At 38.3% G+C, this 17,307-nt stretch overlaps 1 protein-coding gene across 4 annotated transcripts in view; it reads right to left on the reverse strand.

The window, feature by feature from the left end:
• LOC122976005 (diacylglycerol kinase zeta-like) overlaps window positions 1–16,622 on the reverse strand; it is a 121,083-nt gene extending 104,461 nt beyond the window's left edge. For 3 of the 4 annotated variants that reach the window (XM_044344248.1, XM_044344247.1, XM_044344246.1), the window contains exon 1: window positions 11,709–11,793. Coding sequence is in view for 1 of the 4 variants with exons in the window: in XM_044344249.1 (XP_044200184.1) it covers window positions 14,720–15,039 (320 nt within the window). In the remaining 3 variants the exon portion in view is untranslated. Of the gene's footprint in view, window positions 1–11,708; window positions 11,794–14,719 lie in introns of those variants that run through there. The other variant, XM_044344249.1, reaches the window with a different exon arrangement.
• Between the last annotated feature and the right edge of the window lie 685 nt (window positions 16,623–17,307).

The following is a 17,307-nucleotide window of genomic DNA, read 5'->3' on the forward strand; positions in this document are numbered from 1 at the left end:
CAATATCTAAAGAACTGTGCAGGAGATTTAGCCCTTTTAACACATGATGCCCAAAGGTTTGGGGTTCAAATGCATGAAGTCAAACAAAATCACCTTTGACATTTAGTGGAAAGTCCTTTGCAATCAATGCCTGGCTGAAGTCTTACAAACACAAACGCTCTGTATCTTCCATAGTGATGCTCTCCCATACCTTCCCTGCAAACACCTGCAGCTTTTGCTTATTGTTGGATCTCTTTGACTTTAGTCTGCATTCAGACTGAAAACAGCCCTGTTTTAAAACTTTTCTCTTTCTATTAGGGTCCAACCGGTATTGGATTTTTGAGGCCGATGCCATACCAATACTAAGGAGTAAAAAGAATTGGATATCAATATATCGGCCGATAAACTTATATATACACAGAATACATACATAAATGCACATTTTTTGCAATGATCCCTCGAATGTGGTTATCAAGCACTTGTGACAAAGATATGCAATAGAGGCGTGATATTTTACAGTTTAACAAAAACCTTAATCGTATAAAATTACATCAGTGCACTGAAACAGTAAACTTCACTGGGAACTGAATCATTTTATAAATGATTTAAAAAACACAGAACAAAAAAAACACATCTAACACAATACATTAAACTTGAATTAAGAAAAAAGATCAAATATACAGAAAATGCTGCCAATATAACTTTAAAAAACCTTAAAAATAAAAAAAGTTTTTGGCGCATATCAGACCACATATACTCAGATACTGATGTATCTGTGATAGGCCAATATTGGCTGATAATATCAGCTGACCAATATATTGGTCGGGCTCTATTTTCCATCATATTGATAGAGGCTGATTTTTGTTTCATTGTTCCATGGAACTTTTTCCAGAACTCTACAGCTTTCTTTTTGTATATTTTGTGTGAACTGCAGCATGTCTAGCTGTTTTTTAAGATTATCAGATTAAGATTAAGATTATTTGCATCTTGTGCTGAATTCTCAGAGGTTTTGGTCATCGAGTCTTCTCTTGATCGTTGACAAGGAAACATGTCCGCCTACATCCTGAAGAGCGTTCTTGACTTGCTGTGCAGTCATAAATGGCTTTTTCTTCACCATGCAAATGATTTTCTGCTCATCCACCAGATTTCTTGCTTTTTTTAGCCTTATTATTATCATCTTCTTCACTTGCATGGTCACCTCTTTACGTCTCATATTGACAGAAAACTCCACCTCAATCTATATGGCAACTCTCAACTCTCAGTCAACTCTGAGCCACATGTGAGCTCTTTTGTGCTGAACTAACGATAAAACAACACACAGATGCCCAACAAATATTTAGTAGAGTGCAATTATTTTTGAACCACTGCAATCTGGGAACTATGTATTAAAAGGGCTATACTTCACATACACTGTTCCTTCTGTATTAATGTAAACATACTCAAATTAAAGCTGAGACTTGGCACTTTAATGTAGTATCCACTATTTTATTTCAAATTGAAGGTGCTGAAGCACAGAGCCTGAAGAACAAAAAATATGTGACTATTAAAATACCTATTGTCTGAACTGTACATATGTATGTATTCACATGTAATAAAGCAGACTGCATGCTAAATATATGTGTTTTAGAACTTGTTACGGCCAAAAGTTAGCTTTTTGCAGTTCCATTGTGCTGGTTTATATGTAATCCAATATGTGACAGGAAATGTCAGTACAGAAATGTCAAAGATGTGATTGTGGTCATTTAAAATGTGGTGGCACAGTGGTAAAGTTCAGCAGAGAGCACTGAGAGGTTTATTTTTACACTGTAAAATTTCCAGCTTGATCACAAAAACAAAAAGAACCAAATTTAATTAAAATGTACTGAAATGTTTCTTTCTGTTATGTAAGAAATTATTTTATCAGGTCAATGTATCATTACCAGATTTTCATAAACTCTCAAATATCAATATCGGCCTCAAAAGTCTGGCATCAGTCAAGCCAACGAGCTTCTGTTTACATGTCTTTGTTTATCAAATAAATAAGGAAAGCTTAGCCGTCTCTCTCTTTCCTACAATTTAAAACTGCTTTTCTCTGATCCTTCCATCTCTATCCATCCTCTGCTCTCCACCTCTAAACAACTCTATTATGACTATGTGTTTTTCCCCACTGCGTGTGTGTCTGTGTGTGTGTGTGTGTGTGTTGCTGTTATGTAACAGCTGCCTTCTACAATGATAATCCCCAACCATAACGGTGGAGAGTGAGGGAGAGATAGGGATGAGAGTACTCAGTAATAAAACATTACCCACCTGAGTGTGTATTTGCATGTCAACATGCTTAACGTTCTTTGTCTGACTGAATCAAGACAGAAAAAAACAGAGATATTTCAATCTGCATATGGAGGGAGGAAAACATCTTCATTTCTCCTGGTTCCACAAATAGAGACTTTCTGTTGGAGAGTGTTGGACTCCTTTTAAAGACAAAGCAGTGGCTGAAAAACACCATCCAGTCAGGACTGAAGTAAGACTGGAATCAAACAGAGGTCTATGTTATCACTCTGCTGTAGTAATTTAAAGTGATTTCCTCTTAATTGTATGACTAATTTAATTTGACCCACTACAGAGGACTCACTTTAGTGTCCTCACATATTACCTTTTCCACAGCAGGAACTTAAAGGACAGCTTCACACTTTTTAAGTTTGTCTTAAAACAATATTCAGGTGCCTAAATAAACAGTGAAACATGTTTTTCTTGTTGTAATCATTCCTCCTGTTCATACTGAGCATTAGAAGATTCCTTCGTAATGCACTTACAATGTAAGTGATGGGGGACAAAATCCACAGTCCTCCTTCTTTGCATAAATGTATTTAAAAGTTTATCTGAAGCTAATATGAAGCTTCAGCGTCCAAATGAGTCAAACCAAGTAGATATCTTTCAACATTACAGTCTTTTAGTGCAAAAGTCCCTCTTTTTGTTACTATCCTTCCACCACAGCTCAACAGGGAAACACTGTCCGAGGAAAAACAAAGAGGGAATTTGATGCTAGAAAGATTGTAAATGTGGCAGATATCCACTTGATATGACTAACTCAGACTGCTCATTTAAGTTTTAGATCAAGTTTTAAATGCATTTTTGCACAAAATGACTGTGTGGACACCCTGTGTATTTTGGCCTCCATCACTTACATTGAAAGCACATTTGAAGGGGATCTTTTAATAGCCAGTATGAACAGGAGGAATGATTAGAGCAAGGAAAACCTCTTTCACTGTTCATATGGACATTGTGAACCCACCCTTTAACATAAAGGAAAATATGTATCCATTGTGCTTTGTTTCCACTGACTCCCCCCACTTTGGGGCCAAGTTCCTCAAAATAGTGATTAGAAACCAAAATGCGGACTTCTCATTGCCTGGCAGAAACCAAAGCCTCATAATGGTACCAAACTTCAGGTTATGTGAAGCCCCAGGCTACTGGTTGAGTCATGCAGTCTGACTGAGTTTTCAAGTTATGATGATTCACAATAAGATTTGATAAATGTAAAAAATGTACCAGGTTAATGTTATATACATTTATAAAACTTCAAACTTTTCTGTCCTAATGCATGCGAATTCCTCTATCAGCCTCCATGTAGTGATGAACATAATGTTCAGTCTGCTAGAACAAGCAAAAGCAAAGTAACAATGGACTTTATGTTTATGTTCCAGTTTTCACATCTTGCAGTGGCTTTTGAATGAGTCCACTGATGTGATGCACAACACAGTATATGTATGCAAGCACCTGGGATCATTAAACAAGTGACCAGCATTCAATTTATTGTCAGATATTGAGAGCTGCAAAGTTTCTCCAAATTTGGGCAACAGAGACCGCGTTTCTCAGCTGTAGAAGGAGCAGTGGGAATGCATCAAAACTGTTGACTCATTATGATTTATTGAGTCTTGAAATGCAAACTTTTAAGAAGGCACCCATGACTTGGGACACACCTTATATGAGCTTTCATATTGTGGTTAGGGACTACAGCTCATCCCTAGATGATTTAGGAGAACCACAGAAACAAGAAAGCTCACTACCATCCATGTGGGCCATGTACACATAGGAAAAACAGAACCTGTTTTGGAATGGCAGGGCCATTAACTGTTTAAGACATCCTTTACTTTGCCTTAATTTATATTTAACCTGCATTTTAGTTATTCATAAATCTGTTATTGTACTGATAGTCTATAGCCCTGCTACCAGCCTTACAATGTCTGTCACACACCTCAATAACAAATGTTGAAAAGAGCAGACATACTCATAAGTCTGCTATTCTCAGGATCAGTTGTGCAGGCTAAAAATATAATGTAATGTCCTGACAGCACTAGAGAAAAGATCACCGGGACATTAAATTAAAAGGGGAAGTATGCTCAGCAAGTTTCATGTCCTTTCATGAAAAATATCTTGTGCGCAATGTTGATCATTTTTCCTGAGAATGGCACTGCAAAGTTCAGAGTCAGGCCATTATATCTGAACATTTATTGTGTACAAATGGAAATTTTGGCAGGATGGTGGAGGGAAGCATTCAGACTGATATTAGCTCTGGGTGAAAAAGCGCAGCCCTCTCATTCATTTGAATGGGGGCAGTACATTGACTCAGCGGGGGCGCCAACACAGAGGGTTCGGTAAAACAACGGAGGGTCACCTGGCCTTGAACCAGACTAAACTTTTGCTGCAATGCAATGCAAAAAAGGGTGCTGCATTGGGCAAGGGGACAAAAGATAACAGCTGCCACCTTGATAACTTTCCAGAGTTGTAAAATCACATCTGTGAGTATTACAAATGCGTGTGGTATGGTGTTGGTGTTTTGGCATCTGATAAGCTTTGGAATGCATTCGTCTGTAGCTCCAACTAGACTTCCTGGATCATATTTCATTGTTTTACTTTAAACTACACGCCCACACCTACACAGCCTCCTGCGTTGTTTTAATGCAGGGCTGATTTCTGTCTGAATGCAGTCTTACAATCAGAAAGCATTAGAGGATGACTCTGGATACCGTGAAAATCTTCAGTAAAATCTACTGAATTCCAACCATTACATTTGGAGGTACCTTGGTATGGTGGAAAGTATTTATGGAGGAGATTGTGACCCAAGATATTCTCATACCTAATCAAAAAAAAGACTAATTGTCAGTACTTTCCAAAACAACATGACAGTCACAAAAAGAACTCATTGTGTTTTCTGATCTGCCACTGTTAGGGTGTAGTGAGGTTTAGCCAATGTTGTTGACTATTGACTGTTGGTAAAAGATGGGTGGTTGAGTGAGGTGGTTTGGCATACAAACACACTTTGTATGCCAAACCACCTCACTCAACAGTTCTTGTGGTAGTATAACGTTTTGCTACTTTGGCGCTGCTACTAGGACAGTAATTATTTGCACAACAGTTAGAAGTCATTCGTCAAAATAGAAGGAAAGTACAGCTCATTTGAAGCATTTGAACAAAGAACCAATGTTTTTTTTTTCTGGTGAGGACAGTTCTGACATTTTCCTCTAATGCCACCATCAAAGCAACAAAACTAGCAGCTCTGTGAGGCTGTACTTAAGCACTGCTGTGCTTTGAGCTAAAAGCTAACATCAACATGCTCACAGTGACAATGTCAATATACTGATGTTAAGAATGTATAATCTTTACCATGTTCATTTTTGTTTCGCGTGTTAGTATGCTAACATTTGTTAATTTGCATCGAACACCAAATACAGCAGAATCCTGTAGAAATGTCATTAGTTTTGCAAAGTAATGGACAAATTAAAATGAATATTTCAGAGGATCTCCAAAAAGATAACAATTTGTACTAAAGGGGATATGAGTGTTCAACCTAATTTACAGAAAATTTAAAATTCCATGGCAATTCATCCAAAAGTTGTTAAAACATTTCATACACTACCACAAATATCAATCTCATGGTGGTACTATAGGAAAAGTCAGTGGATCACCAAAACCATTGGAGTTCATCCTGTAGGGACCATAAATGTCTTTACCAATTGCATGGCTATCCATTCAGTAGTTTTTGAGATATGGCATTCTGGACTGGACTGACCAACAAACCAACTGACGGACATTGCCATCCCTAAAGTCATGCTGCTAGCCTAGCTAAAAAAATCATCCATGAAGTTGTAAAGATTTATTTAACACAACATAACATAACACAAACTAGAAGACAACCAATCATTTAACCAATACACAAACAAAGTGTTAAGTAAATAATAAAATCTGGCAATACTCAATGAGGAGCTGAAGGCTTATTTGCCAGTGAGAGAGACAGTGAGTTTCATCATAAAGGAATACTGTGATCTCAAGTACAATAAAGTGTAAGACCTATGTTGTTCTGTAGACTGAGCAACCAGGGTCAGGATTAGGGTTCAATGGAAAGAATAAAGAGATTTTGTCAGTAGGTGTGTGCAAGTGTGTGAGACTGCCCAGAGCTCTGCTGTTGGGTTAAATATTTACATGAACTATGCAAATACACAGACATAAAGAGTGCTGTACAGCAATGTGGTGTTCCACTCCTGGGGTGACACCAAGGCTTCTAGATATCTATAGCGATGAACCGTATTTATATATAACACTGATGTTGATAATGTCTCTTTGCGCCTCCATAAGAGGCATTGTGTCCTATAAAGGAGTTTTGTTACAAGCATGTGAATGAAATGAATTTAAAAACTGTGAGTGAGGACATGTATACTGTATATTTTATGTCATATTGTCTATAGTAAATCCATCTGTTTGCTGTGATGTTTGCCTCAACCTACTTTTTCTTCTTCAGTCTGTGATTTTGTTTCACAAACAAACTAAAATTTCTTTAAAACAACTCCCATGGTTCTGTAGTTTGGCAAACTAGAAGAGCGGTAGAGCTTTAGATGTAGTAGGACAGCTGGATACAAATCATTATCCTGGCAACCCAATCTCTAGAATAAAATGTTGGCATTGTATGTTTCTGCAAACCATGGATATGTTGAACCCCTACATTTGGACACTGCATTAAATGGCCAATATCAGTTGAATAATGATGATTTATGATGTGACAACACTGTAGTTAAGGTCTGTGTAGGTTTAGGCAAAATAAACCTCTTGGTTAGGGTTAGGATAAGATCATAATTTGGGTTAAAAAACCCAGTTTTGTCATCTGTAAAACGGCTGCAAATGTCCTGATGTCTAAAAATAATTTGTCGGTTGAAACAGGACGCAAGCAGTGGTCTCAAACTGTGGTCTCTGCTGCTGCTTGCAACTTTCTGCCATGAAACTAACTTTTCAGCCAACCAACCAATCAATATACTCTTTGTATCATGAACGTGATGGTTTTATAAAGGTTATAAAGGACATTAAAAAAACATTTTGTTTTACTTTCCACCTCTTTCTTCTTTTATTTTCAGTTACATGAACCAATGTGCACACTGTGTGGTACTGTGGAACAAACCTAACCCATTTCACACAGCATTGACCAGCTCATATGGCATATCATGCAACTATCTTCCAGGAACCCCAACCAACAGGTTATTCAGTTTCATTTTACTCTTCACATGCCGCATGAAATGAAAGCCTCATTAAACTACACTACACACACAAAATGCTAATAGAAAGTGTCAAAGATGCCGTCAGACAAACTGTCTAAACCATTTCCCATTCACCAGCAGGCTTGTTACTTAATGACAGCTCCACCTTGAAGCTCTGTCAAGCAGAGGCGTCTCTGGCTGCCCAGCTGCCAACAGATTAATAGCCTGTAAATCCAAAATATCCCCATTCTGTCAGTACAGCCTCTAAATTTTATACATTGGGCAGTCCTGAGAAGCTAATGTGCACCATGCAAAAAGCAAAAATATTCCATACCATACCACAATAAAATTGGTATAGAAGTGTTAATGAGAGGGAGGGATGGTTGCTCTCTTGTTTTACTATGGTTTATTTATGAGTACTTAAGATATCACTAATGTACTCTATGGATCAATGAACTTGTAACCCCATCCCACTATAAACCTAACTAACATTTTATCAATGGAAGCCAATGAGAAAAGACCAAATTCAAACACCCTGAGTTTAGTACATAGAGGTGTACTAACTTGATTAGTTTGTTAAAGAAGTTCTTGTGGGTTTTTTTGTCATTTTGTCTTTCATATAGGGATCAGTGTTTCACCTATTATTGTACAGGCCTGGTGGATCACCAGGCCAAGAAGAGGACGCACCGGGCCAAAAACTTATTTTCTTTAATGCCAGAAATAATGCCAAATATCCATTCATTCGGAAATAAATAATCATTTGCGTTTGGTAGCCTCTGTGTGGCACTGTTCTGAAACGTGAGTCAACCTCTGTGTCATTGCCTGGGAAACTCTTGACACGATGTGAGTGCCTCATCTCTTTAGGGTTTTTTTCGGTATGTACCACTGGGCCTGAAAAAAACTCTAAGGGAAACACTGGGGATAGTGCGCCTAACATATGAAAAATGTACAGGAGATGCAGCACTCCTGACACACTGACACAACAAATCTAAGCGGTAGGGATATGGCGGCTGACAGTGACTGGCAGGCTGCAATCCTGTCTACTAGAAATTATGATTATCTACGACTAAGGTGCAACAGAAATAATATTTTGTGAGAAATGAATTACAATGAACTTGTTTACTCATGTATTATCTTCCAATTACAACTCCTGACAACTAAAGCACAATTAACCTTCTTACAGTTCTGACTAAAGCACTTGGTTTATGTTGGGGAAAGATGGGGGTCTCGGAGGAAGGAACGGGATGTGTTTACTGTATCAATATTTCACCAAAACCATGATCTTTACCGCATCTTATCCAAAGTGCTTGTGTAGCGTAGAGCTAAACTTAACATGCACATGCAAAAATGCTGCCATTGAAATAATCCATGCAGTAATTATGTTTCCTCCTAAATGTAACTGACAGAACACCCTCTTGTTGAAGGCCTTTCAGAAGAGAACCTTCACCCTCTACGAGCCTTCCGCTATTACAACGTCAAAAACAGTTAAGTTTCAAGATAGTAACATTGAGCCTAGAGGAAGCTTGGAGATTTGGAGTACTAAAACAAAATCAGGGAGTTTATATTTAACTGAGATTGATGTTTGGTTTCGTGATGCCAGCAATCTCTATTATGAATGAATACTGTCAAAGACAGTCCAGGGAACATTACTTGCTTTCCTTCCTGATCACCTTACATACTGACTGACTTTATTTTTCCATAGACACTTTATCAGTATAGGTATTTTCCCCTTTTTCATCACCTCGTTTATATATTGTTTTCTCACTCTCTCTCTCTCTCTCTAAATGGAGATATGTGTTCATTCCAAACAGTAGCATTCACATCACCACTGTTTTTCTGTTGTCAGTCTAAATGGTAACATGTTTTTGGTCTAAACAGCAGCTTTTATGTCAGCCTAAGGACTGAACACACACACACACACACACACACACACACACACACACACACACACACACACACACACACACACACACACACACACACACACACACACACACCTAAGTAATTTGCTCAGCATAATCCCCTGCACCTTTGTTTACAGATTGGTAAGGGACAGTAAGAGGATGTATGAGGACAGTGTCATCAGAAAGCAAATCTTACAAAGTGCTTTTTACAAACACAAATAAACAATAATGTTAAAATGCATAATGAAATGAGAGAATGTCTTTTCATTAGACATTAGCTCATCATTCACTGTTTTCCTTATGATTCCACCTCTATAATTAATCATTCATTTGCTCATTAACAGTTCCACTCTTACAATGATGATGTAAGAGCCAAAAAGCACTAAAGGAAACAGTTTAAGAACATAGCTGTCTTGGCTAAGGTCTTGCCGAAAATAAGCAATTTACATGTGCTGAGCACTAGAAATGACCCCTTTCACATTATACATATAACGTCATTTGATTTCATGTAGGTATATACATTTCAGATTAATGCAGTGCTTATTTGCTTTCATGTCTGTGCATCCTGTATAGAGACAGAGGTACAGAGTTCCAGGACATGTCTAGCCTAGTTTAGCACAAAGACTGGCATCAGAAGGAAACAGCGAGGCTCTGGGGGAAAAAAAAAACTTTCCACAAGTTCAAAGTTGTCTTATTTAAAATGCAGCCTCACGGTAGTTCAGGCAGGCAGGGAAGTCAGTTATAGTCACATCCTCCATACAACATGCTCCAATCTTGTATTTCCATGACCTACGTCTCTCAACAGGGAGTCTATATAAACATTTGGCGCTCATTCAGTCTGCCTACAAGTTCTGCCCTCGCTGCTACACTGCTGAATACTTTAAAGTTTAACTCCCTCCTCCTCCCAAGCCTTGTCCTGTATTAGCATTCAGTTGTTTGTGATGTTTAAAGTTTCTTTTTTAATGTGTTCATCAAATGTGTGTCTCCGGCTCTGCCACCAGGGGATTGTGAGCTCAGGGACAGTCTGTGTCAAACTTGCTCAGATTTCTCACATGAGCAGGCCACACCACAAAACCAAGAAATACATGTAGTTACAATCACATGGTGATCTGTAAACACAACACTGACATATGATCACACTTTGAAGGTACCCTGTGGAGTTTAATACCTCTAATAGCGCTATGGAGCAGTTTTTTGTTGTTTTGTTTTTTTTATGAGCGGTTCCCTATTTTGTTTGTGTCTTGTACACACATAAGGAACGAAGACGTACAAGCATGCGCGTGAGTACGAGGGTGACGCATTTCACGGTCGTGCGAATGGTTTCACACTACACCAATGATATATGAGTAGCTATAATGCACCAAGATATACAGCGATGTGTCAGCAAAGGCGGAGAAGAAGAAGAAGAGTGAAGAAGAAATCATCTCTGCACTACTGTATGTCTAACAATAACACCCAGTGTAAACATCACTTTTGTTGGTTTACAAGAAAACTTCACAGGGCATCTTTACTTTAACATGGTGAACTTGTCTCTTTGTAGCTGTTAAATGATGCACTTATCATCAGTTAGCGAGCTTGGTTTTTTGTTTTAGATTTAAAGTTTGCAACACCGGCAGCTGCGGTGCAACTGTAGTATGTATGAAATTATAACTTTCTGTAAGACAGTAAATAAGTAATTGATTTTTAAGGTAGTTTTGCTTTGTATGCTGGTTTGCTGTGTTACTTTAAAACACATCCCTAATGTATGCAGTGTGGTAATAATAATAATAATAATAATAATAATAATAATAGTAATGATGAAGTACCAGATTTAACCTGCTAATCACACTTTGATGGACATTTCTTGTTAAAGGACAAGTGACTTTGTTTACGACAGCATCTTCAAAAGACCTTTTGTGAAAGAACCACCACAAATAAAACCTTCATCTGAGGGCAACTGTAAGGGCCAATGTATTGTTGTTGGCCAGATTCATTTTGATCCATATTTTTGCCATTATTCTCATGCAAGTTCCCTGATATAAGTTGGTTATGTCCCCTTTGTGTTTGAGTTGACTGAAAACTAGGAAGAACACAGCACTGCATCAGCCTGCTAACAACACCACAGACATCACTGGGTTTTACTCAGTTAGTTCATTTCTACAGAGTTGTAGACTAAAGTATTCATATTTTTCTTAATCCAAAACACTAAAATAGTGACTAAAGCAAGTATTCTACCGTTGTTTGAAATGAATCCTTGCCATCATTTATAGAATGTTAAATAAAACTTAAGCAATAGTCTTTATTCTGATGAATATTGTAAAAACCAAAGAATAAATTAAGAGCCAACCTGAAAAAGGTAGAGAGAAGTATCCATTCACTGTTCCACTCCTCTTTCTCATCTGTTTATATGACCGAGCTCACACTAAACCCTGGTGTACAGTGAGTGCTAATGTGAAGCAGAGAGAGAGGGAGGAGGGGTAAAAGACAACCAGTGGGAGGAAGAGGGGGAGAGAGAGAGAGAGAAAGAGAGAGAGAGGGTGTGGCCAGGAGAGAGAGAGAGAGAGGACTAAAATAAACTTACTTCCTTGACAAGCTGAGTGCAAAACTGCCTGATAAATGTACACACACGAACATGAGATGAAAGAGGAAACATAAAAAAAAAGCATAAGATTGATTGAATGATTGTGAAAGTCAGTTACATTTATCTCTTTGCTACAACATGCTGTTCAATGTGTAATTCAAGACAGAATGAATAAACTAAAGGTGTTAATTAACACCAGACCAGGATTTCCACCACAAGGACTGATTATTTATTAGTATTTTTTTTAATTTCCAACAATTTGCCAACAAATGTTGTCTTTTTGCTTATCATTTTTATGTCATTTCATTTTCATTATTCTTCAAATTATGACAAACATAAAAAATCTGGCAGTGAGTGATATAACAGACTTTCATCATTAAAAACACATTAGTACATTTGTATCTTAATCTGTTTTTCATGAATATGAACAGCAACAGCAAGCATCTGCCAGTTTGTCCCATTCATGTTGGGGTTAATAGTAGGTCATACACTCATTATTACTAATTCTTATGATAATTACTAATTATTAGCTAGTATTACTCTGTAACCATGGATTTCATTATTTTAATGACAAATGTTTAGTCAGCTATAGTCGCTGTAACAACAGAACAACTGTTAATTAAAATTAAAATGAGCTTTTTTGCTGCTTTATTGTCTGGTTACCACATATACTGCATTTATGTTGTTTGTAATATTTGTACTTGCAGCAGAGTATTTTCTCTATGTAAACAATCCAGAAAAAGTTAACTGCATCATGTTATTTTCAGGGAAGTAATGCTAGCTAGCAGCTAGCTCAGTAGTTGTCAATGTAAATGATCAACAGCTAGATAGTTAACAATAATCAGAATCCCACAGTTAAACTTTTAAGCACATTATATTGTTTTAAGCTTATAAGCTTTTTTTTTTAATTAGGACCCTCAGGATTTAGGGTTGCTCAGGTTCAAGCAGCTCATCCTGGTCTGTGAAGCTAACGTTAGGTCAGCAGCTAAACCCTGGTTGTATCTTGGTCATCAGTCAGATATCAAAACCTTTGCATTGATGTGACTCATCAGCAGTTTGTCACAACTACCAGTAGCTGTTAACAAATTCTTTTGAGTGACATGATTATATCTAGAAGATGTAGAGAAATTTCAAGTAGAGCCCTAATGTGAAAACGCTAAATGTGAGCAAGTGTTTTTTCAGTCGGTTTTTCACAGAAATCTTGCTATTCAACTTCTACCTTACATAGAAGCTGAATCATCATTCATGAAAAAAAAGATAAGTTTGCGGTACAAACTTGAAAAATTATACAAACAGACCACAGTAACACTTTATTTTACAGGTCCCTAAATTTTATACTAATTTCCTGGAAATTTCCTGAGTATTTCACATTTAATTTTTAGGACATTTTACAGAGAGGGTGGTGCAATTTGAAACAAATTATAAGAAAAAACAGAAAAAAAGTGGGTTTAGTTGGTAAGTACTACCTCATTATATTTGGGTTCACTGACAGAAAATACTTAGTTTTCAGTGTGTAGCTTTGTGTGTCAAAGTGCATATTAGCACATTAGGGTGTTTCAATCATTTTCTAAAAGTAGCTGCTGTGTAACTGTAATTTCTTTGAAAGGGTTATGTTATCGGGTAGTATTTGGGAAATGTGCTCATTATAGAGTTTTTAAGAAACAACATGTTAATATATAGTTTGACACACAAAACTACACACTGAAAACTATGTATGTATGTATTTTTTGTAAGTTAAAGAATTGTTGAGACTCTAATTCATCAAGAATTTTTGCAAATTAACACTCTCTAAGTAAAATGTTCTAAAAATTTACCTGCAAATTTCTCAGGAGGTTAGCATTAAATTTACCTGTAAGATAAAGCATTACTGTAGACCACACATACAGGCCTGGAGATTATTTCTTATTAAATCACAATCACTCAGTCACACCTAGGTGTTCCCCTTAAATCCTTCATCCCTATGATAACGATTAATCAGCATGAGTTGATGGTAAACCAGTAATGAGCAAAAGCTTCCTCTGACACACAGTCAGTGTTACACCAGAGTAATGCAGCATGCATAGACATTCACAACATTCACAACATCTCTTGCCCACTAAACAGCCACCAGACGACCAAATTAGCCTCTGGTGCTACGCCACAACCCCTCACTTCCCACCCATGAACACTGACAATTGTTTATTAGAGTGTCTAGTCAAGCTGGAGGCGCTACTGTCCTCATTGTTGCTGTTGGCATGACAACTGCGGCCCCTGTTGCCGTGGGAATCGTGTCCCCTGTCCACATGATGACGAGTGACCCACTGGCAAGGTTATACACACATACACTCACACTCACACCCAAACACTGACACAAATATAATCTGGATCTTGCGATGACTCACCAGGACAACAGGAAATAACACTGAGGGAAAAACCCGGATTCTTTCCCAAACGTGTGAACTAAATCTTCTTGTTGTGTTATGTCTGTAGGGTGTGTGAGGGTCTGTATATGAATGACTGTCTTATTAGAGGTGTTTGCGTGTGTATGTGTGTGTTTGTATCTGTACATAGATAAGGCTTGGATGCATTCACTGCAGCTGTGAGCTGTCTCAGTGTGACCTGAGAGTACTTCACATCTGTTCACTTGTCTAATCAGGACAGGAGGGCCTGAGACTGTGTGAGCTCACTAAGTCTCAACCAATGGCTCCACCTGCTGGTCAATTACAGGTATTACACTCCTGTATTACATTTATTCAATCATCTCTCTTTCTCTCTCACACTCACTCAGTCAGTCTTACCTCCTGGTGAACAGTTTGAGTGCGGCGAAAGACTTGGAGCAGCCACTCACCATATCCTTCTCTTCCTCCATGCAGACTGGGGGGGACGAGGAGGAGGATGGAGGGAGGGTAGAGGAGGAGCGCAGAGAGGAATTGGAGGAGGAGGATGCAGAGCTAAAATCTCCATCTCCGTCATTTACAGTTAATAAGCCTTCTCCTTCTCTTTCTGTCTCTTTAGGAGCACCCTGACATGCCTTCATCCCAGCCCCATGTCCCAGATCAGGGTCTGCTCCTGGGTCGAGATCCATGACAGACGACTTGCTCAGCTCCTGTATTCTCATCACATTTTGGCAGGGTGAGCTATGACTTCTGGAATTCTAGATAGTCTTGAAAATTCTGCAATATTCATAGAAAGAAAAGTCCTTATATGACTTGGGTTGTAGTCCGAGCACTCCCGAAGGAAAACTTTAAATGTTCCTTTAAATATTCCAAATATTCCCAGAGGAATTCTTGGTGCTCAGAGGAATGCCGTCTAGTGGAGCAGTTACAACGCTGGTGATTGCAGGTCCTTGAGGCTTTCTACCAAAACCACAGAGATCAAATGGAGTCTTCTGTAAAAATGTGATGAACTCCAGCTGTGAGAAGACCTCTCACCTACTCTGGTCAGATACTGGACCCTGGTTGCTTCACTGCAGTCCACTCAGAAATGTCTCATGGTAGGAAATATGACCTATAACCATGAGACTATACTCACACTACTATATGTAATATACTCAAAGTACTACACTTAACTGGGAAACTGCTTAACTAAACATAAATATATTCTAGTGCAGGTACAGCAACACTAATATCTTTTGCAAGGTTAAAGCACGCACCTCTATAAAAACTATCCAACACATAAGTGAAGACTCATGTTTCAACAAAATAGTATTATAATGCTAAACTCTTAAAAGCATTACACTCACAGAGAGTTATTACTACACTTAACCTGCTCTAAGACTCCAAACATGGCTACCCTGCAGAGGCTACAAAGTCAATAATCCACATGCCAAAGGTCTTTCTACAAGACACACAAGGTGCGTGTGTGTGCGTGTGTGTGTGCGTGTGCGTGTATGTGAGTGAGTGAGTGAGTGAGTAGAGATTAGTGTGGAATACTGAGGGAGAGATAATCCTTCCCAGCATTCCTCTCCATGTCTGCCTCTCAGTAGTATTGCTGTCAGCAGTAGTCTCAGTGTCACTGCAGTCTTCTTGTGTGTGTTCTGTCTCAGTTTGCTGTTCAGAAGCTTTTCACACCTCTCTCTTCCTCTTCCCTCTCTTCTTCTTCTTGTCCCTTCTTCTGTAAGTTTACAGTTTCCTCTCTTCTTCTTCCTCCTCCCCTCTCTTTTCCTCTTCTTTAGTTTCTTGCTTGAGTTTAATCACACTCCATGTGAGGTGGATGTTGACACACACACATCTAAGTCGCACGCTGTTACACATACACACACACACACACTCACACACTGATCCTTTACTACCCGCCCGGCTAAAACCAGGAAGTGGAGAATGACAACAATCAGGGCCTCACTGTTAGCTGCCCTGTACATGCCTGACTGAAACCCTCTCACTGATGATTTCCTGCTTTTTTTGCTTGACTCTTCTATTTTTTTACTGTGGCCTACGTTTGACACCAGCCTGTCACACAGGCTGCAGAACTACACTGACTCAGAGTTGTATCACATAAAGTGCAGAAAGCTATCTCATAATGAAAATACTACACTTTAATAGCCTCTGTGTTTATTCCACCTCTTAGCTTCTTTGCAGGTAATTTTAGTGTTTTTCTCACGTGTGCAAACCTCCCACTTTACACACCATTCGACATATGTGATGCTCACTGATGCGTATCTCCGTGTTGCTACTGACTTCACTTTTCGAAATCTTCCCCCCACAGCTTCCTTAGCAACACGCAGCACAGTACAGTTAATCTCACATCCGAGATGCACCAATACAGAATGCACCATGTAGCAAATTACCGTCTATTTTACAGTCATTTTGTGTTACGTTAGGGTGTGAATGTGAATTTAACAGTTTAAATACTTTGCAAACATGTGCGAAATAGACTGTGAATATAGTTTTGCTGGTGGTTAAAGGATGGGTTCATAGTTTTTCTCAAGTCTTTTTTCAAGTGTGTCTTAAAATAACAGTCCGGTGCCCAAAGGAACACTGAAACAGGTTTTTCTTGCTGTAATTCTTCCTCATAATGCACATATGTGGGCCAAAATCCACATTCTTTCTTCTGTACAAAAATGTATTTAAAAGTTCATTTGAAGCTAATATGAAGCTTCAAATGAGTCAAATCAAGTAGATATCTTTCAATGTTACAGTCTTTTTAGTGTCAAAGTCCCTTTTTTTGTTACTATACTTTCACCACAGCTCAACAGGGAAACACTATCCACGGAAACACAAGGAGGGAATTTGATGCTAAAAAGACTGTAAATGTGTCAGATATCCACTTGATATGACTAACTCAGACTGCTGAAGCCTCATATAAGCTTCACATTAACTTTTAAACGCATTTTTGCACTAAATGACTGTAGACACACTGTGGATTTTGCCCCCCATCACTTACACTG

The sequence above is a fragment of the Thunnus albacares genome, chromosome 24 (genome assembly GCF_914725855.1).
Source record: "Thunnus albacares chromosome 24, fThuAlb1.1, whole genome shotgun sequence".
In the NCBI taxonomy this organism is placed as follows: Eukaryota; Metazoa; Chordata; class Actinopteri; order Scombriformes; family Scombridae; genus Thunnus; species Thunnus albacares.